The sequence below is a fragment of the Phyllopteryx taeniolatus genome, chromosome 17, assembly GCF_024500385.1.
Source record: "Phyllopteryx taeniolatus isolate TA_2022b chromosome 17, UOR_Ptae_1.2, whole genome shotgun sequence".
Classification (NCBI taxonomy): domain Eukaryota; kingdom Metazoa; phylum Chordata; class Actinopteri; order Syngnathiformes; family Syngnathidae; genus Phyllopteryx; species Phyllopteryx taeniolatus.
Window position 1 is genome coordinate 21,992,295 of NC_084518.1, and position 20,727 is coordinate 22,013,021.

General features: G+C 43.4%; 1 protein-coding gene and 1 long non-coding RNA gene across 8 annotated transcripts in view; one reads left to right on the forward strand and one right to left on the reverse strand.

Annotated features, from left to right (window-relative positions):
- The window catches only part of LOC133466984 (uncharacterized), a 35,059-nt gene extending 32,244 nt beyond the window's left edge, over positions 1-2,815 (reverse strand). The window contains exon 1 of the long non-coding RNA XR_009785101.1: positions 1,924-2,815. This is a non-coding gene — a long non-coding RNA (uncharacterized LOC133466984). The remainder of the gene's footprint in view (positions 1-1,923) is intronic.
- Positions 1-20,563, forward strand: part of gabra3 (gamma-aminobutyric acid type A receptor subunit alpha3) — a 56,616-nt gene extending 36,053 nt beyond the window's left edge. For 5 of the 7 annotated variants that reach the window (XM_061751312.1, XM_061751308.1, XM_061751310.1 and 2 more), the window contains 8 exons: positions 3,497-3,717; positions 4,910-4,992; positions 5,290-5,433; positions 6,904-7,056; positions 7,489-7,694; positions 13,656-13,694; positions 13,834-14,139; positions 15,484-20,563. In XM_061751312.1, the coding sequence (XP_061607296.1) occupies positions 3,497-3,717; positions 4,910-4,992; positions 5,290-5,433; positions 6,904-7,056; positions 7,489-7,694; positions 13,656-13,694; positions 13,834-14,139; positions 15,484-15,543 (1,212 nt within the window). In that variant the 3' untranslated portion in view covers positions 15,544-20,563. Of the gene's footprint in view, positions 1-3,496; positions 3,718-4,909; positions 4,993-5,289; positions 5,434-6,903; positions 7,057-7,488; positions 7,695-10,009; positions 11,022-13,655; positions 13,695-13,833; positions 14,140-15,483 lie in introns of those variants that run through there. The other 2 variants (XM_061751309.1, XM_061751314.1) reach the window with 2 other exon arrangements.
- The last annotated feature ends 164 nt before the right edge of the window (positions 20,564-20,727 follow it).

The window sequence follows — 20,727 nt, forward strand, 5'->3', positions numbered from 1 at the left end:
ACAGAGAGAGACAGTTCTTGACAACGGAAGATAAAAAAAATGACCGCTAATCACCTGCCGTCAATCAAATCTTTGAGCAATGATTACATTGCCCGGTGAAGCTCAAAAGAATGGAGATAATGGATGTGCCGCCTGAAGGGAGCGCTGTGTGTCATCTCCAGCCTGCCGTGTATTGTCAAATTCACATGTTTCATGTGTAACATTGGGTGCACGGCAAGGCGGATCTCTACCGGGCGCTAAATCGCAACCGTCACGTAAGGTTAGCTCATGCAGATTGTTGACTTCAACGGTGAACAATACGACGATGACATTGTTTTGCGTCATCGTAAGCTGGCGTTTGTCATGTATTTAAAAGGAGAAAAGGTGGCCGACTATCAACCGGAGACGATCGACACAGACATTCAAACGTAATCATGTTTACAAATTCATGTTGCATCGATATTTTCTTGCTATTTCCATTTTCCTCATCAGCCTCCCATTATTTGTACTTGCTTTTTCAACCCTGGAAATGGTTAGCTAATTCCGCCCCGTTTAATTCACTCTTTTTCCACCAGACTTCAGCTAACGAGGTACTGTCAGACATCCGAAGTTTGCCATGCTTCTTCTTTATCGCAGATGTTGCCTTTGCACACACAAAGTAGTGTGACAATACCACGGCAGTCATAAAAAATGACTCTCAAACATTCAAGATGTACAGGCGTGTGCGATGGCATTTCGGACAATGCAAGCTATTCTCGATTTCGGGGAAAAGGCCATCCTTTTTCTTCCGCTTACCAGCAACCTAACCTAAGCAAAGAAACCCAGACCGCCCATTTCGCCCGGCTCTTCCGCGGGCATCCTGAGACATTCACAGGCCAACCCAGAGATATAGGGCTCCATTTTTGAAGACAGCGAAAATGCGGCGGATCTCGATTTGCGTGCAAGGCTCGGTGCCCACGTGTGCCAATTTGCCCAGACCGGTTTGCGGCAAGCCGGGCGTACGGGCTTGCGCAATGAGGGCGTGCGCCCGGGTGCGGTGACAACAATTTGGTGGCAGAAGGTCAGTCTCAACATACACCTGCTCGGACCGCATCCGGCGCAGCGGGTGGAGCGCTGGTCGAATGCAATTTTGGTGAATTTGATCGGGGCACAGGAGCTCCACTGACACGTGTGGTGGATGTCAGACGCAATCCATTCATCAATATGCGAACAACGGGCATCCAAATGCGAAAGAGATCAATGACAGAATGTCTCAGTGTTCCTACCTTTAGTGTGAGGCTTTTTGTTTTCGCTTTGCCTTTTGGACCATCGATGCAGTTTTGTACGCGGGGAATACAAGCAAGCAGATGAACTCCAATATAGCAAGCTGAGCCAGGTGCGGTTTGGAGATTTCAATTCATCCAAACACCAGACAGACGAGAATTGCGGCTACGGAAAGGGCAGCCCAAACTGCAAAACAAGTCTGACATGGAGCAGGCGATAATCGAAAATCCAACAAATGCGCGTATTTGGTGTTCGGTAGCAGAGGTTGAGAGTATGGAGGATGGAGAGCAAGTGATAGTGAGACAACAACACAATAAAGCGGTGAGGTCTCGTGAGTTGGGAGTCATCAATAGCGATGTCGAACAGCTCTTCGTCTTCCGATGGTTTTATGGTTTTGCCGTGAAAATAAGAAGAAGTCATGTTAAAAGACAAATGGATCTATAAAAGAGGTCATCACTCTGAGCGCAATCTTCCGCAAAGCCTGTGGAGTCCTTCTGAAGTCCGATCGACTTCACCTTACGACATTTCGAAAAAACACACCGAAAAGTCAATATAATAATAACAATTTGCAGAAAATGTCTCCATCTATTACAGTAGATACACAGTACATATTTCCATACGTCTTTTTTGCGAGATTCACGCGTGACAATTTGCAGATGTAAAACAAATAATAACACTTACTTTAGAAATTCTTTTGTCATTGAAAAGAATTCAAAACGGGTTCCGTGTATTCCTTCCGACAAACCGACCAACAGAAATCCAGTTGAAAAGAATTTGATTGCCAACAGTCGGGATGGTAAATTGTGAGTAATAAAAAAGACATCAAAAGAAAAATAAGCTCCGCAAAAATGCCATTTGGTTTTACAGTCAATTGTGTCTTGCCTTCCAATATGGCAGCATGGTCTGGAGCGGAGCGCTAGTATACAACGTCGCAGTTTGTCTTGTGAAATGTTTGTTGTTTTTCTTTTGAGCGAAGGAATGATTCATCCGGCTGCCCTCTGGCGTCAGCGTGTGTTCATCTGCTTCTGCTGTCCTAACGCCCGTCACTTGTTTGCAGTTTGCACGGGGCAAACAACCCATATCTACTTGTAATCTGCCGTGATTAGCATAACAGATGATGGATTCTGTTTACTTTTTAACGGCATACATGAAGTGATTGTCCCATACTAGCCTGTGACTGCTAATAAATAACATGATTTAGGGTTTAAGGCAAACCTTTTTTTTGTAACATCCAATGATTTGTTTTTTAAGGGCAAAGCAGTGCAATGGTTTCAAGTTGGTTGGCAGCACGGTGCAAGGTCAGGCACGTCAATTAACGTCCATCCTGCACGTACTCAGAGAGGCCATTTTGTTGTGTTGAGTAGAAGCTTTACAAATCCCCGCTGAGGATTTTGAAGCCACTTGGCAATGATCAGCGCTTTTTGATTTTCACCCGCAGCGAAGTCGGTTCTACATAACCGCTCACCAAGAACCGCCTTTGAACGCACCAGAAAAAGGAAAATGATCGATCACCCAAGTCTGCACGGCTGCTATACACTGCTAATGAGGAGGTCTGTTGCCGGGACACCGACTCCTTCAGCCGGAACAGGAAATATATTTCCTTTGTAATTTGGAAAATATATTGACCGACATATTCAAGCCTTAGTAATTCCCCCCCCCCCCAAAAAACAGTCAAGTGTACTGGTGGTCAACAATATTACGATCATAAATGTGTACCTGTGTTGAGATAAGGGCTCTTGTAATATTTCAGCACCAACAACAAAAGTAGCGTTTGGAGAAGCTCAGCAGCCGCAGCTCTCGGCCGGCAGGCAAAAGCGTTCGGGGCGGCGGTCGTCTGTTCTGTGAGCATGTTGAGAACTTGGTGAATATCGAGTGACGTTTGCGACCCCTCTTGTGGCAAGTCACCTTTTATGTACAGTTCTATATATTAGACGTACAGCTTCCCAATCATTTTCAACTGGCTTACAATAAAGAAAATGGAGTCACTATCACCGCCATGGCAACCACCTACAGTGTCGTGTTGTGTTTGCATAGCTTGTGCAAACATCGCTACACACTAAAATGACGAATCAATGTTGAATGCAGGTCTTATAATGAAGATGAATTGTGTCCACTTTTCTTCAACTGTCGGGGGAGAACTGTGTGTGACGACATAGCTTATTGTTTTCTTTCCAGAAGAAATGCCACACCTGCGACTGTCGCACCATTTCTGAAAGCGTCATAGGGTTAAACCTTCACACTCTACTCCCCACAGGAATACACCATCGATGTCTTTTTCCGCCAGAGTTGGAGAGACGAGAGACTGAAATTTGACGGGCCCATGCAGGTGTTGCCCCTCAACAACCTCCTGGCCAGCAAGATCTGGACACCTGACACCTTTTTCCACAACGGAAAGAAGTCCGTTGCCCACAACATGACAACGCCAAACAAACTTCTGCGACTCGTTGACAACGGCACGCTTCTCTACACTATGAGGTAAGACGTGGGCAGTGTGGGTTCAGTTCACGTTAATGCGAGTGCGAATGGTTGTCAGTCTCCATACGTGCCCTGTGATTGGCTGGCAACGGGTCCGTCCGGGCTGTAGTCTGCCTTTCAGCCAAAGCTGAGGTAGATGCTTTGCGGCTTCGATGGGCTCCCCATCCGGCTCCCCGCAACCCTGAACAGGATTCAGCATATCCCCATGAATTCATGAATTCACTAGGTTTACTGTAGTATAGTTCTCATCTCTTGTCACTACGCCATGCTCAAAAGGTTCGTTCCTGTGTTATTAGCGATTAAAAACCATCCAATTGCAGGCAGTATTAAAAGTCATCCCCGGAGGGACGTCAATGTATGGATGAAAATCCAGAGGGCGCCATTCAATTTGTGTCTTTATCGTTGAGTCATTCATTCATTCATCTTCCGTACCGATCATCATCACTGGGGTCTTGTCGTACAAAAACAAAAAAAAAGGATTGCATACCATAAAAAAGTGGATCGTTCCGTGTTGCTTGCTCGATGTCAGCAACCGTTTGTCTGATTCTCTGTGTTGTGTGTAAACCGTGGACAAGCGCTTCAAAATGCAGCTTCTCGTTCCGATGGCGTCGCAACTAAGGTGCGTGCTTGTCTTTATGTAACTTTAAAGCAGAGGTCAAATATCCTGTCAGAAATATGGAACATAAACAAGGCGGTTGAACAGTGTTCATCGGTCTATGTGAAGATCCCTGCGCAATTGGAAAAATGACCCATAGTATACATTTAATACAAAATACATTTGGGCCGACAGAGCCGCTAAAAACTAATTCATAAAATGACATTCATTCCAAATAAGAAACACTGCATTTATTCATTATTATTATGATATATATACTATTGTTAGACTTGTGATTTGATTAGGAAACAGTTCAAGGTTGGAATGTGTTTGTAAATAGAGTACTGTATTTTATTTGGATGATTTAGTCTCTGTGTTTCAATTGTTCTATAAATGGATTGCTTTTAGCGCGACACAGCGTTCCAGCGTTTGTGTCCTCAGTAAATAGCACATTGACTCTTATATTGATCCCCGTTCAACAAATACAAGCGAGCATCAAAACACACAGTGGACGTTGTGCCTCGGCCGGTGTTTTTGACTGGTGCGGTCATTTTCTGTCTCCTCTCGACCTCGCCCTCCCGGCCGTCGCCCTCCGAGGTTGACCATTCATGCCGAATGTCCCATGCACCTGGAGGATTTCCCCATGGATGCGCACGCCTGTCCCCTGAAATTTGGAAGCTGTAAGTAACACCGACAGCAAACGTTAGCACTGCACTGTCATTATGCAGGCAGGTTGTAGCCTTTAAGAGCGTTTTCAAACTTTATTATTATTATTATTATCATTACACAACTTCAACTCAAAGGTTTCGAGACCATTTTACCATCCATCAATCCTTAGAATTTCCATAAATAGAATATTGATGAATTAAGACTTGCCTTATTTTTGGACTTTCAAGAAAGGAATGATCACTCTCGACATGAAATCAAGCTTCTAATCCATTTTCTTTGATCCATGTTTGGTGCGTACTGCTTCCCAGATGCGTACACCAACAATGAGGTGATTTACCTCTGGACTCAAGAAGACGAGCGCTCGGTTGCTGTGGCAGAGGATGGTTCCAGGCTCAACCAGTATGACCTACTGGGACACGTTATTGGCAAAGAAACCATAAGTTCCAGTACAGGTACAGTGCATAGACAATACAAGGAATGTACTGAGCAGCATGGTGCTACGGTGGGTTGGCACTGCTGCCTCTCATGGGGGGGAATCTTTGTATGTGAACAGTTAACACTTCATCGCGGAGCACATCAAAGAAAGATCATCAACAGTCAAAATGATTGCGGCGCGTTAGAGAGAAGCTAAGAATAGACCAGAACGTGGGATCGGGAAAATCTGCAAAGAAGCTGCATCTTTCTTTAAGCCGCAGGGATTAAAGCTGTGGGGGGGAAAAGTCCAAACTCTACAGTGATACAACAGGAAAGTAAGTCAGTAAATGAATTGGATTTATTTAGCACTTATGACAAAGAGGACTCAAAAGACAAATTCACTGTGTGTCTTGTAACATACTTGGCCAATAAAGATGATTCCAATGTGAAACAGTTAACACAAGAAGACCAAAAACTAAACAAGTGTTAGTGGAATGCCCGCCTAAACGTGTTTTTGAAAATGTCTCCAGCTCAAATGGAAGTGCATCCCACAATTTGGGCACAATGGACTGCATTGCTTTAGCACTTTTAGTTTTTCATATTGAGCGAGGGACATTAAGGACAATAAAGATGATTCTGATCAAATGACACTTGCTCCGCTGACTATGGAGGAGCCTGACCTTTGAGGGCTCTGAATCGAAAAAGGAACAGGGCACCGTTGCAAGAACAACAGAATCGGAGCCATGTGGTCAAACATTCTGACGCTATCCAATTGCAATAGGAGTCAAAAACATGATCATGATCATTTCTAGCTCAGAATCAAGTTTAGGAATCATTTTTAGGTGTACAGTTTGGATGAGTTTGCTCAAACGTGGAATGCAGCCCCAAAGTTTCTCAAGCTGGCTCCAGCAGCGAGACAGACAAGCGGTATCGAAATTGAACAGAAGGACGGAAGCACAGCGCAACCAGAAGACTTGAAGGTGTGAAAGGTTTGCCCTGTTTGCTCCCGGTGGCCCTCAGAGCACGTGGCAGGTTTCACTGGCGCTTTGAGAGCAAACCACTTTCTTGCGGTGCCCTCTGGCCTGTTTTCCTCAAATGAAAGTGCGCTCGCTCTAAGTGTTCAGAAACTCTACTGAGAACACTTTGTTTGGTGTGCTGTTTGGTGGTTTGAAGGGAAACTACACAAAGTGTAAAGGTCTGTTGCCACTAAATGCCAAATGGAAGGTGGATGCTAAATGATTCCTTTAATAAGCATTGCACAGGCCAAGGAATGTTTTGCTCTTAAGGAAAAGTCAGCCCTCAGAGTCCTTAGCTACTAAACATGCCGGGAAATAGGGAGGTGAGAATGCTATGACAACCACGGTATTAATAGACTTCATTGAATATGTATAAATGTCCCCGCATTAATTCAATCAGCGTTTGTCAAACCGCGTTGTCCGACTTTGTCATAATAACACTTTTAATGATGAGCCGCTGTCTCCGTCTCTCTCTCTCTCTCTCTCTCTCAGGGGAATATGTCGTGATGACAACATATTTCCATTTGAAAAGGAAAATTGGATACTTTGTGATCCAAACCTACCTTCCCTGCATCATGACAGTCATACTGTCACAGGTGTCCTTCTGGTTAAACAGAGAGTCGGTTCCTGCGCGCACCGTGTTTGGTGAGTGCCATCTTGAGTTTTTATGCACTAAATAATAACTGAGGTCTGAGAGGCTGGTGGCCGGGTGAATATGGGGCTTTCAAAGGGCGACGTCAGACCAAAAAACAAAGCTGATTTAACGCCATACGTAGCACTGATCTTATTCTGATAGTGCAGGCCTATGCAGCTAACCCTAACATGGCGTCATCACTTTGCCAGATCCGAAGATGAGGTGCAATTTGCTAGTCCAAGTTCCTTTCTCTTTCTATTATGCGACTATTACATATGGCCCTTCAACGGTTATAATGTATTGATTTCGCAAGAAGGTCAAACTAAGGTATGGAGTTGCAGCGTAAAATCTCTCTATATATATTCAATTAACCAAAACTAAACACAAACAGAAGCAGAACTGGAAGAGACAAAAGACTGACTGATTTTGTTTCCTGTCCTCAGGTGTCACCACTGTCCTCACCATGACGACCCTAAGCATCAGTGCCCGCAACTCCCTCCCTAAGGTTGCCTACGCCACAGCCATGGACTGGTTCATGGCCGTGTGCTATGCCTTTGTCTTCTCTGCCTTGATTGAGTTTGCCACAGTCAACTACTTCACCAAGCGCAGCTGGGCGTGGGATGGGAAAAAAGAGGGCATGGAAGTCAGGGTGAGTGATTCCTGTTTTCAAAATTGCACCTAGGTATCACGATAAAGAACATGTCCAGCAAAATGGCAGAATGGAGGTCTCTCTCTGGTTCTACTACTCCCATCTTGTAACTTTGATGTGTCTTTTGAAAACTCTCCAAGAAGCGGTGAGAATGTTGTCACTTTACAACGGTGGCTGAACAAGGGTGAATTACCCCCTTAAAGTCACCCAGACTGCCCTGTAAAGGAGCTTTTATTTATTCATTAACAGGCAAATGGAGCAAGGACGGTGGAGTGCAGAAAACCGAGGTAAAGGGAACTGGCAAAGACACGAGCTCCAATTCAGGGGTGGCAGCGTTTTAGGCAGTGCAAACCCATTCTGTCAACATCAGACAGCGTCTTGCAGTTCAGTACGCTCATTAAAGAGAACAGTACATTGACTCAAAAAAGGGAGAGCGCCCTTAAGTGAATCCCTGCAGGCCCGTATTACTTTCACTCCACAAGTAAAGATTTGTCAATAGTTTGCGCTCTTTCATGTGTTGATGAGCAAAGAAGACAGTGGAAGTAATTGGATCCGTCCGTGCAAGGGAGATCAAATATGAGATGAGTGTAGACCATTTGCTGGGAATGTTGAGTTTGGGAATACTTTTGTGCTTCAGTCTATTTAGGATTATTATTATTATTAAGGAGTCTTTGTTCCTTTGAAAGGAGAAGCCATAATGTGGGTGCAAAAAAAAAATCCAAACAACTTCCAGCCAAATGCACTGTAAGCTCAACTCAGTGCAATTATTTCAATAATCTGGTTCAGCCAAATGACATAGCGGCCTTTCGTTGTTGTTGAGACGCATGTAATTTAGTAGCGCCTAAAACAGGAAAGAATATAACACGAGGTGCCACTAGGTGGCGCTAATTACCTTGAACGTGACAATCTGTTTACACGCGCCACTTGCAGAGCAGACGTGGCGTCTGTAAATCTGAAACGGTGTCGTTTAAAAAGGAAATTATACAATGCGCAGCATTCCGCAGATAAGAGCGCTTAGTATTTCGACATTGGCTCGGAAATTGGAAAAAAAAAAATGTCAAAATGTGACATTCGTGAACGCTCGTACCGCTGGAGGGTGGGGAAAAAAAGTTAGCAGAGGGTTGGAGACCAAGGTTTTGGAGAGTCGATGCTAATAGATGCCTTGTACTCTCTGCAGCTGAGGAAATAAAAGTATCCAAGCCATTATGTTAGGAAATGTATATCAAAAAACCAACACTTTATGAGCCGTACATTGTGCAGAACAAGCACCATTTCATTTTTCGCAGGGATTTCAAAAGTCACGTCAACCGCGTAGCACCCAAAAAGAGATGGGCTTGTCCCCTGACCGCAACCCTGTAATTCGACAACTGACCTTTTGCTCCAACTCCGACAATCAAATTGTAACTTGAACTAACCCATTCGGACAACGATGAAGACATTTGCTGAGTCACACCCGGAGAACCGATCCATCGCAAACGCAAACCGGTGCCAACTTTGGACTATCAACTCCTGTTGAAGATCTGCTGACGTGCTTAGCTGAGACACGCTCACAAAAGGAGCAAACGGCTGGCCATTTTTCGATCGGTCTTAAAGTGGAAATCAACCACCAGCGAAGCTTTTTATTGAGAGGCTTTTCTTCACATCATTCAAATAATGATATGGTCAACCTTCACTTACAAACTACAAATAGTTTGGCTTTTATCTTAAGATCATTATAAAGCCTGAAACCATCGCGGCAACCAAAAAATATATAAATAAAAGTTCGGAAAAATAAGAGAGAGGTTTCTGAAGTTTGATCTCTGAATGTGGCATTTTCTGTTCTAAATGGACTGTACATTTCCATTATTATAAAGTCCTTCCATTGTTCCAATGTCGATTTTGATGACAAAACAAATATACACACTCCCCCTCAAAGGTTTTAGTAGAGTGATGCCAATTCCTTTATTGTTGCGGTACACGAAGCTCAGCTATCCTCCAGTGGCCCGCGACCCGAATTAAGGTATAGAAAATGGATGGATGCACGGAAGTGAAGAAGTAAATCCTAACCCTTTACTTTACTTTACTTCTCCGCCGTGACTATGCCGAGTATGTAGTTGTCATGATAGACGTACCAGGCAGACATGACACACTTGCCCTTAATTCCCCACAAGAATCAACTACTGGAAAGCAAAAAGCTCAGACTACTCTTTAAAAAAAAAAAGAAAACAAAAAACAGGAGGGGGTGTGGGGCTGTAACGGGAAAAATGCCGCCTCAGTCATTCAGCCAACGGAACAAAAACAATGACTCCATTTCCCGCCGGCTCTTTCTTTTTTAGGTCCGATATGGTGAGCTGTAGCCGAGTCAGCGTGTTCTCATTTACTTTAGAGGTTGCACAGCTTCGGTGGGATGTCATTCCCTCTGGATCGCCAAACAATCTGTTTAACCAACGGACCTCAAGCCGGCTGAGGGTGTAATATGGTCGGAATGGAAGCGTGTATTCTTTGGCAAACCCAAAAGCAGCTTGGGATTCATCAGCGTAGAGAGGAGCATTTGGTCAGTGTCCAGCGGAAGCTCGAACATGCCTCGGGATGTCACGAGGGTGAAGTGGACGCTGACGCTTGCGACTGCTTCAGCGAGTTGACGTAGAAATTCCTTTGTTGCTACACATCCTTCTATGCTACAGGAATACCTCCACACTCATTGTATCGTACCTACAGGAAGTGAAAGCACATCAAAATGTCAACTCTGTGTCTGCTTTGCAGTTAAAACTTTCTCAAATGTCCCTGGCCCTCTCTTTCGCTCTCATTTATTAGTTAATCCTAAATGTGCTCGATGGGGTTGAGGTCAGGACAAGTTCTTAAAGACCTAACTCATCTCACCGTATGTTTATGGGCCTTGCTTTATGCAGTCACACTGTATTTTTTTTATAGGAATTCAATTCATTCAAATGTGACCTAAATCATTGTTATCATTTAAGGAGTTGTAGAGATTTTGTGAAATTTCCTGATCAACATGAATGAATAAAAATACAACAAAGGAGACTTTTGATCAAATGAAAAGTGTCTGTCTACAGCTACCAGATTTCCAAGAGCCTCAAATACGCCAAATCACGGACACAACTCCCACTCGTCGTACATTCAAATACTTGAGGCTATCAAATATGTGAGTGCGTCATAATATCACCAGGCTCCGTCTAGAATTTCCACAAAAAGAGTTCCAAAGTGACCCAATCAATGCTTCATCAATAAACAATAATAATTGTTCATCTTTCTCTGCCAGCGACATGTCGTGACAGGCAATGCTTTTCTGCGAGTTGGCAGAAGGTACAATAAACCCGTGAAAGTCATGGCTTCCTCGCTGCGAGCACGGCAACTTTTTTCCAATGTCAAAGAGATGCCTTTGTTCGCTAAAGGTTGGGGAAACGCTGGATTCGATTCTACGAAGTACAGCAGAGGACAGCGCCGATGTGTCGAAGGAGAAAACGACTGCCAGTTCTTTCGGCAAAGAACATTCCTCCTGCCTTGGACTTTTGGTTAGCTACGATTCAGGTCATATTCGTATACCGAATTACAGTAGCATTAGCTTTAGCTGCTGAGTAAGCCATCTATGTGATACAAAAAAAAGACATTGCAGTGGTTTTCGGTGGAGCTGGATCAATGTCCTGGAAAGGAAATTGGTCATCTTGTCCAAATCGACTTGAGCGAGACCCCCTTTAGGCCTCCTCACTTTATTGTATTCGCTGTTCAGCAGTTTTGGAGGGAGAAAACAATGGACGTATGAAGGCAAAACAACAACTTCAAAGGTATCGTGATGTCTACTGCTGATAGTGTTGTCACATAGCCATTAGCAAGCGGTCTCTTTTTAACCTCCCCCCCCCCCCCAGTTGATTTCACTTGCCACAGTTTAGAATGCTATATAAGCCATAGTGTGGATGTCAATAGCCGGTCCCCTAAATGTAAATAACATGGCCTCATCCCAGTGGGACAGTAACTAATTAGACGATACAGTACGCAGAGGATCGCAATAGAGGTTAATTATATCAAGCAATTCCCTGTTGACCAATAAACTGAGAGAATTGTGTGAAGCACCACCTTTGACCTTACTTTGAGTAACCTGCACTTGGTACCTCGGCAGAAGGATGGGGGGGGGGGAACTTACAGATCAGTTAAGTTGGTCCTCTTTCAGCAATGGAAATGCAAAACTCGGTGGAGGCCTTCAGTTCAATACACGGCGGCGAGCTCAGCGGCTGCGTTCTCGCTTTTCGTATTTCCTTTTTGACAATATGCCGATATCAAGTGTAGAGACTTAACACAACATTCAGTGATGAGAGCTGCGCCGAAAGAGATCCATCGTGAAGCGTTCGGCAACAGAAACAGGGGACATTAGTTATGCTAATTAAAAAGATGGCGTGAAGGAAGGAAGGAAAGTCAAATGAAGCTGAAAAAGTAGAGCAACAAAATAAAGCTGTGGCCTCAAATTAGACATGAAAAGAGGGAGCACTGATAAACCAGAATTGCTTTTCAAATGTCGAGACTGGGAAGGAAAGAAGGTGTGAACTTAATGACTACCTCCTTTTAGAGTGCTCTTCTTTCTCTTTCGGATGCCATCTGTAATACTTGGAACACGACATACCGTGCTAACAAATTCAATACATTCAATGTCAACATGTACAGGCTCTTCGTCACCTCTCGTGTTCTAAATATTTGATATGTAATACTGGCTTGTCAAGAAAGTTGTCAATCTTCTTCTTACTCGGCATCATTCATACAACGTAGAGTCGAGTGGAAACGCTATTGTGGACCACAATCCCATTCGGCGTTGCCGGTTGTCCTGCAACTGGTTCAGATATAAAACAAACCTTTGTCATTGGACAGTGTCCATTTCAGGGCCAACTCGCTCCATTGCATAACCTGTAATAACTGTTGAAAGGTGTTTTACCATATGGAACATTTATGATTTCTTATGTGGTGCAAAGAAGCAATCGGTCCTCACGATAACGATCAAGGGTTGATCGCATCGCACATCGCTTTCGAACAAACATTCGTAACCGTCGAAACAAGTATCAAACTAAATAGTACAACTTCAAACTAATAAAAACAACCAGAACTTGGAAGCACGCCAGAAGATCATTTGGATCATTTGGTGTTCTGCTTTTTTAATATGGTTTTAATTATGTCAGAGTGGCAGTTATAGCACAGAGTTATTGTTACAACCTCCTTGAGAAGGAGTTACATTCACACACACACACACAAAAAAAAAGATGTTCTTCAATTGAAGCTTTCACGGGTCTGAGGTGCGAGGATATCTTGACTCCGCTACAGCCTCGCACACGCACGCGCACGCACGCACGCGCACACTACAGAAAAGTCAAACTTGCGCTGTGATCTGCGATCAATCTTGCTGCCCTACTTGTTCTCCCATACTGACCGTGCGTGCGCGTAGCCCGCTTTGAGGCAGCCAGGATTATGAAATCATCCTATGCTAAGGTCTGGGAAATAAGTGTATCCCTGTGCAAATTCAGCATGACAGTCTGAAGCTTTCTTTTAGCAGACACAGTCTCGTGGTTTCTCTGAAATACGAAGAAGGCAGTTTTGTATCAAATACCCTGTGCCATGTTTGTTTTCTGCCTGAAGAGGCCGAGCTGCTTTCATTGATTTGTCAGACATGACTACAGGCATTGTTATTTTGCCCTTTTTGGTTTTTCCAATCATGCTCTCTAGCTGCAGCTGACAGCACTATCACACATCAGCCAGTTGAAGTGATGCCAACGTGGATCTTTTTTTAAATTTCAACCCTTTTTCAAACATTTCCCAGCTGAATATTCTCGTGCTCACCTCTTTTTTCTGCAATCAAATCTTGTATGATGCAGATTTGACAATCGTGTAAAATGTACAAACTAGACACTGATGAACAGAGCATGTAAGTTGGGTAATTATTAATATAATTGGTCAACTTTTTTTCTTTTCTACTTTTCTTTTCAGGAACCGTTTCAGGCTAACATGGCCAGGATTAACGATATGGTTAGGCTTTTGTTTTGCTCTTGTGTGTGTCGTGTCTCGTGGTGTTGCTTCTATTTCCTCTTTCTGAGTTCAAATGGAAGTATTGTGGAGTCTGCTGCATTTTCTCCTGACAACCTCTGCTGCCTTCTCTTCTTTTCAGAGAAGAGAATCGGCAACTCTCTCCAAAAAGGCAAACAACACCTTCAACATTGTTGGAACAACCTACGCCATCAACGTAGCCAAAGACCAAGGTTTAACAACCATTTCTAAGAGTGCTAGTAGCGGGGCGTCGGCCAAGCACTCCTACCTTCATAAAATGGATGACCCCTACACAGAAGCGAAGAAGTCTTACAACCGAGTCAGCAAAGTGGACAAGATATCACGCATCATTTTCCCTGTCCTCTTTTTCATCTTCAACTTGGGCTACTGGGCCACATATGTCAACAGAAAGCCTGCCATCATAAAGGCAAACAACCTCAACTGAATTCCATCAAAAGTCAGTCTTGATCTGGTTTCGCAATGAAAGATAAAACAGGTTTTCTGGAGGCCATTAGCATCTTGTCGTGTCGTGTGTGTGTGTGTGCGTGCGTGCGTGCGTGCGTGCATACGCTTCAGTAGTACCTTGACTAACGAGTGCCCCAACCTACATTCATGGCTAAAAACACTGGCACGCCAGGGGTACCGAAATGTTTTGGCCATGACTGTGTAAAAAGACACAAATGCATTCCCCCCCCCCCGAGTGTCTGACATGAAATCAATGAGGATTAGCCAAATTTGTTCTATTTGCTAAATGCCAGAATAATGAGAGAAGGATTTTTTTTTTTTATATATATATATATATAACAGACAATAAAGTCAGGGCAAGAAAACAAAAAGACATTTCTTTCCTGAGTGAAATCAGACTACAATTGCATTGCTTTGGATCAATTAAGATGACCAAAATGTAATGAAGTGAGAAAAAAATGTAAGGAATTGAGGCACGGCATGCCCTCACATGTGGGTAAGGAGAGCCACATGTACTTTCAGCTTTTTATTGAACAGTCAAACACAAATGCAAAATGAGAACACTCAAGGAGCTGCTGTAGGCCACAACTCGCGTCCAGACGCTCACACGCAGACTGACTCCAGCTCCTGTCACCGCTCACTAGGCCACACCCCATAAAGGCACACATTCGATACACAAATACTATAGAATAATTACAGTTGATTTATTGACATTGTCTTTTATTAGGTTTTATTATGTTCTGTACAATACAATGGTATTTTTCTTTATAGAAAACACGGGACCAAAAAAAATAATAATTTGTTTTGGGGGCCTGGAACAGATTAATGGGGTCAGGGTACCACTGTGTGTGTGTGTGTGTGTGTGCGTGTGTGTGTGTCATTAGGGACAATAGGTAATCTCATGAGAGCCAATAGAAGAACTGCCTTTACAAAGATAATATTGCGCCAGAGCTTGTGGTTATTCATGTTGTTGAATGTTACCGCAGTTTCCAGTGGTCTCAAGCTGCACTGCATCATACTTCGATTGTTTCTAAGAATTGACCCCACTCGAGTAGCTTAACGAGGTCATTAAGATATCAGAAACATGTGTCAGTAAGAAGCAGTGCAAGTTTGTCTGACAGCTTCAATTCAAATTGACCCAATTACCTCCAACAAGCATGAAGGTTTCAAGTCATTTGTTGATGCGCCCTAAACCAGAAGTTCCGTCATACATTGAGACAACCAATTTTACTCCTCATGAACTCATAGCTGTACATATGATTTGTAATATTTTCATTTTCATTATTTCACTTTTGTCCTTTTCAAGGTGGCACAACAGCGACCCCCTCGCGCCACTGAATACTATGATGATGCGATGAAACATTAATACGGTTTCACAGTCAGAACGGCCCTCCGAGGGAAACCGCAGCAGCAGCAGCAGCAGCGTGACCCACGACAAAAATGGCTTTGACGTCCCTGATCTAGGGCGTCCAGAAAAAAAAAAGTCTCTGCCCATCATTTACTACCTTGTACAGCGTCAGGTGTCATCATTCTCCATGAACCAGGAATTCACCGGCTTCCTATGCAGAATTAGCATGCTAACTAATATATGGACACAAATGTAGTTATCTTTGTAAAGGCAAGAGTTTTGGGAGATTGTGAAATGACGTTTCTGCGAGTGTGTGTGTGTTGTGATATTTTGCTGATCCATAAAGATGGAGGGCAAATGCTCTCATTACCTTCTAGGGAGTACATGATCACAACACAGCTGGCCAATTTGTTATCACTGTCACACCTTGTGTTTCCAACAGAAAGGCACCATATTTACTGTATGTGCGTGTTCCATGTAATCGAGCAAAGCTGCATAATGGCAGACCACTTTCTACAGCGATGTTATGCAATCTCTGCATCTAAGAGGTTGCTGTCGCATTGCTTTTTTTTCTTCTTCCAGTAGCTCTGGCCCTGTCTCCCGCTGTGTGTAACCAAGTGTTCCAATGACTGCTTGTCATTTTGTAAAACAGTGAAACTGTGTTTTCTTTTTCTATGTTTTGCAAGCATGTGGTTCAGGTTGTCATTGTAGCTTACCAGTAAAGACAAGGATTAATAACATGCATGCACACACACACACATTATGCAAGGATGAATTAGAAGACACCCAAGAAGCTGTTCTACGGTCGCTTAACTGTGGTCCTGTAGCCGGGGCTGCCGGTATAGTGCCATAGGGAACATCCTTAATAATCTTCAGTGTCTGGCCTTCAGCTCAAGCTGAATCTCATCAGAGCCAACGCAGCATCATCTGGAATTGCTTTTGCATCCCATGGGGCAGCCTGTGCATTTTCAAGTCCAGTGGCTTTTGAGCTGGCTGACTACGTTTGATTAAAAAGGAGCCAAGTGCCTTGGTTAACATACAGACAACAGAAAGGTATTATCACACATCTACAGCGCACACACGCACAAAATAGCTCCTGTGTGCACATCACAAGAGCTGGCGCTTTGTGGCTGTGTCCTAGCCACCCACAACCTTTATATGGGGAAGGGGCACAAAAGCCATTCTAGGATCCAGTATTGATTTGGTTTCGCGCTTTTCACATAAGAAAATGCCACCATTACCTCAGACCGAAGCCCACTTCTAAAGTTTTTCCTCTCGTCATAGAAATGAAAGAAGTACACATGGCTGTTTTATACATAACATATCTTTGGAAATGGAAAAAATATATATATATGGGGAGTATTTTCTTTTGCTTTGTGAGTGGTTACTTGGGTTTTGCTGCCTACCTAGCCATGTTTTTACTCATGTTATACTTTTGCCTTTGTCATACTTTGATTGTGTAAAGTGTCTTTGATTGTCTACACTGTTTGTACCACTTTTATGTTTTGTAGTAGACAACAAGTATATGATTCATTCCGATCAGGATTATACAGTAAATCATTATTATAGTAACGAAGACAGAGCCAGTGGGGAAAACATTGATTGGTTGAACATACCACACATTATTTTCATAGCGGATCTGCGGCGGGGCGCAAATGCCGGCGGATCCTGATTTTTGTGCAAGCGCAAGGCTCGCCGCGCACGTTTGCCAATTTGGCAGACCGGTCTGCGCCAAGCCGGGCGTGCCGGCAAAGCGACGGTGTGTTCTCGGAGATGTGCCCGGCGGGGTGACAATTTGGTGACAGAAAAAAACCTCAGACCTAGACCGCTGTTCTAATGCGATTTGGGTGAATTTGATCTCGACACAGGTAGACCGATTCAAGTCATCAACGGTTATCACCAGCTCATTCTGTATTTCGTGAGGGTAGCCGCTCACATTGTCTGTCGCCAAGAGCAGTGACAATGCCCCACTCACGCACGGATTGCTGCGACTACGCATCATCCTCGTCCACACAGAGATGTCTCCGTTGAGGCTGTCAGATGCGCCTCATTTAAAGGGAATGAGAGGAGCCGCTTTGATTCGCGGCGAACGGAGTCAGCTGTAGACACACCCACTGCGGCGCAGCCCGCCTGCTCTCGGATCTGCCGGGCTGCGCTGGTCTTCGAAATCACCGACACCCGTTCTAAACCGCCCCTACCGCACTGTTGCGCTGTCCGCCGCACAGGAATTTCACCGGTCATGAAAATAGAGCGCTATATGTTCCTTAATTCCTTAAGGCATCTTTTGAAATAGCCTTAAGGAGTAAACTAAATAATAAGTGGTAGTTTATGTTACAGCCTCTCTTAAAGGGGTTTTATTGTGACAAACCATGTCCTATGTATCAGTCAAAAGTGAACGCATGACAATCTGCTCAAATGCAGCCTCACAAAATGGGATATGCAGTATTATGCTCAAGTAGCTCTTAGTGTCCGTGTTCTTGTGGTCCAGCCAATTCACTCATCGGTGACCCGCTCATATCCCCAGAGACACCTTCATGAATGATTAGTGCATATTTATGTGATGTTCATTTCTACCGACAAGGTTAGGAAAGTGCTTTTTCCCCTCATTTGCAAGCATGCAGAGTTTATGAGCCTGCTTTACCTGCAGCTCAGTAACAAATATAATCATTCCTGAAGTTCCTTCCTTGGTAATGTCATTTGGAGCATATTTTAAGAGTGATTACAGGGTCAGCATAAATACAACAACATGGAGGATGCTGCCAAACAATCGCGATCAATAGCTCCCTAACAAAAGGATTACTGCTCATTTTTTTGCCACATCATGTTGTGACAGGTGGCCTAGGTCTCTGCAACTCCGCTCCTGCAGGGATTTTCAATTCTTTGAATCTGTGGTTAACTATGCATTCTGCTGGAGGACTGAAATGAACCATTGCATCTCTCAGAGCAAGTGTCAAAAGTCACTGTCCTCCAAGTGGATCGCAGAAGCCTTTTATTGTATTTTATTTTATTAAGTAGCTTGCCAAATGACAGGAGTGAGTAGTGAATTTACATATTCAAAAGATGCACCGTCAAATACAACAGCATGAAAATCATTGCAAACCTCGTTCATATCGTGTGACTGGTAATGCTACCAATTTTGTTTTCATCTATTTAATTTGGGAGGACAGTTAAATGCAGTTGAATGCAAATAAATATATTTTTAAACACACATAAATACGAATCAACTTCTATTTAATGAACTGACTTCCTTCAGCCTGCTCATCGAATGTTTGTGTTTTATCCCACTGGCTTGTAATTTAGCCGATTTAAGATGTTCAATGTTTGAGAAACGCCTGAGAAATTCTTCATGCTTCAGACAATATCGAATTTTACCTTAAACTGTAGCTTGTTTAATGCTGCAACCAAAGATGCATTTACATGCCCACTAAAGATGCTTATAAAAAGTAACTTACCACTTAACCACTTGCAGTAGGCCTACAGTTTCAAATGCTTAAAGCTTAAAATGCCAGTATGCGTTTGCGATATGATTTTCACTGACACGACGTGGTCAATCAGGAGACTTGTTTCGTTTGCAACATTTGTGATGAAATCGGAGAGCCGGCGTAACCTCTGGCTGGTACAATTGCAGACTAATGAGATCCAAAGCAAAAGCCGTGTCAAACAATTGGCCTCAACGGAGCTAACAGTTCTGCGTCATATGGGGGGGGGGTCGGTGTTAGAAGTACCTCTCGAATGGCGTGCGAATGAATGCGTACGGTCGCCGAGCTCAGAAACTTCCCAGCATATCGCAGCACTCTCCACATACTATGCAAATATTCCCCCGGGGACGACAGCAGAAAGAGGGTGGCATCACGACAACCCGATTAGACACCAAGTTTAGATTAGTAATGACAAGACACCAAAATGGAAGAATACGCATGCATTTTGACATGCATTGGTATGTCAGAATTCAATATCGTCTTTTTGATACAGATCTTGAATTAGATCTCACGAGACTGTGCTGCAGTTTACCTAGGTGTACATCGATATCTACGTCTGTATGCAAACCCACAATGATTGCCCAATTTCCCGTCGCTCCAACTTATGACTTTAGTTTTTTTCCCATTAGAGCTATTTTTCACCACAAGTATCTGTTTTGTTCATCTGCTGTATAGGTGGCAACAACAGCCACTCAACTTTTGCCTTCTACACAATATGCAGTATACATTTGTGTTTCTGTCAAGGACACTTCTGTGAGTGACCATGAACATGTTTTTGCCCTAAGATGATAGTCGTGATCAACATTGAAATGCATGCCCAAACAGATATGTAACCATAGCTTGTTTGAATTTGAGAGTCAATGTTTTGGGTTGTATGTGTTTTGTCAGTTATTTTCCCACAGGGCCAGAGTTAACCACAACGGAACCATGTCATCACACCAAGGCATAACATATAAAAAGTATAGAAAAATACAAAGATATTTATGCTTATGGTTTATACAACATAACCTCTAAAATGTTGATGCAATTCTCTTGATGGGTAGCGTTCCATATCCAAATAGTATATTAAATAACTATAACTGATAGCTGAGACAAATGTTACCAAGTTGTGAATTTGTAGATATTGTGGAATCAATTCCAATAGTCTGTGAATATGGATATGTCGCGTCATTTATTTTTCAATTCGATACGTAGCGATGTCTAACAGTCAGCTCTGTAACACTGCGTGTTATAGTGTTTTAACGCCGTGCCGTAGATACTGTTCGTGAATCTACTTACGAGATCAGTACCTTGTGTGCAGTTTTTTTTTCCCTCGCGAAAAAAACTTAACTGTGAATTAGCAGCTGTTTGCAAGCAGAGTTGTACATCCTGCAATTCCAGCGCATGTCTCTCCGACGAGACTCCACAAAGACAGGCCCGGGAACCTACTGTAGTGTTGCTGGGAAGTGGCCCCGTCTGTGTTCAGTCACTGGACTCTGTATGTTGACTTCTCTCGTTCATGTGCTTACTGTCATGAGATGTAGCAAATGGAAATTGAAATAAAAGGATGTCGTATTTTGTCTCGGAGGGGTTTTTTTTTTTTTCTTCTTCTTCTTCTTTTTAGTCCCAATGGAGACATTTCAGGCATCTGAAAGGTATATTTTCGCTCCAAGATGTTTGCCGTCGTCTGCCGTGCATCGGCCGAACGAGCTTTACGTGACTTTGACACAGATTTATTTGTATT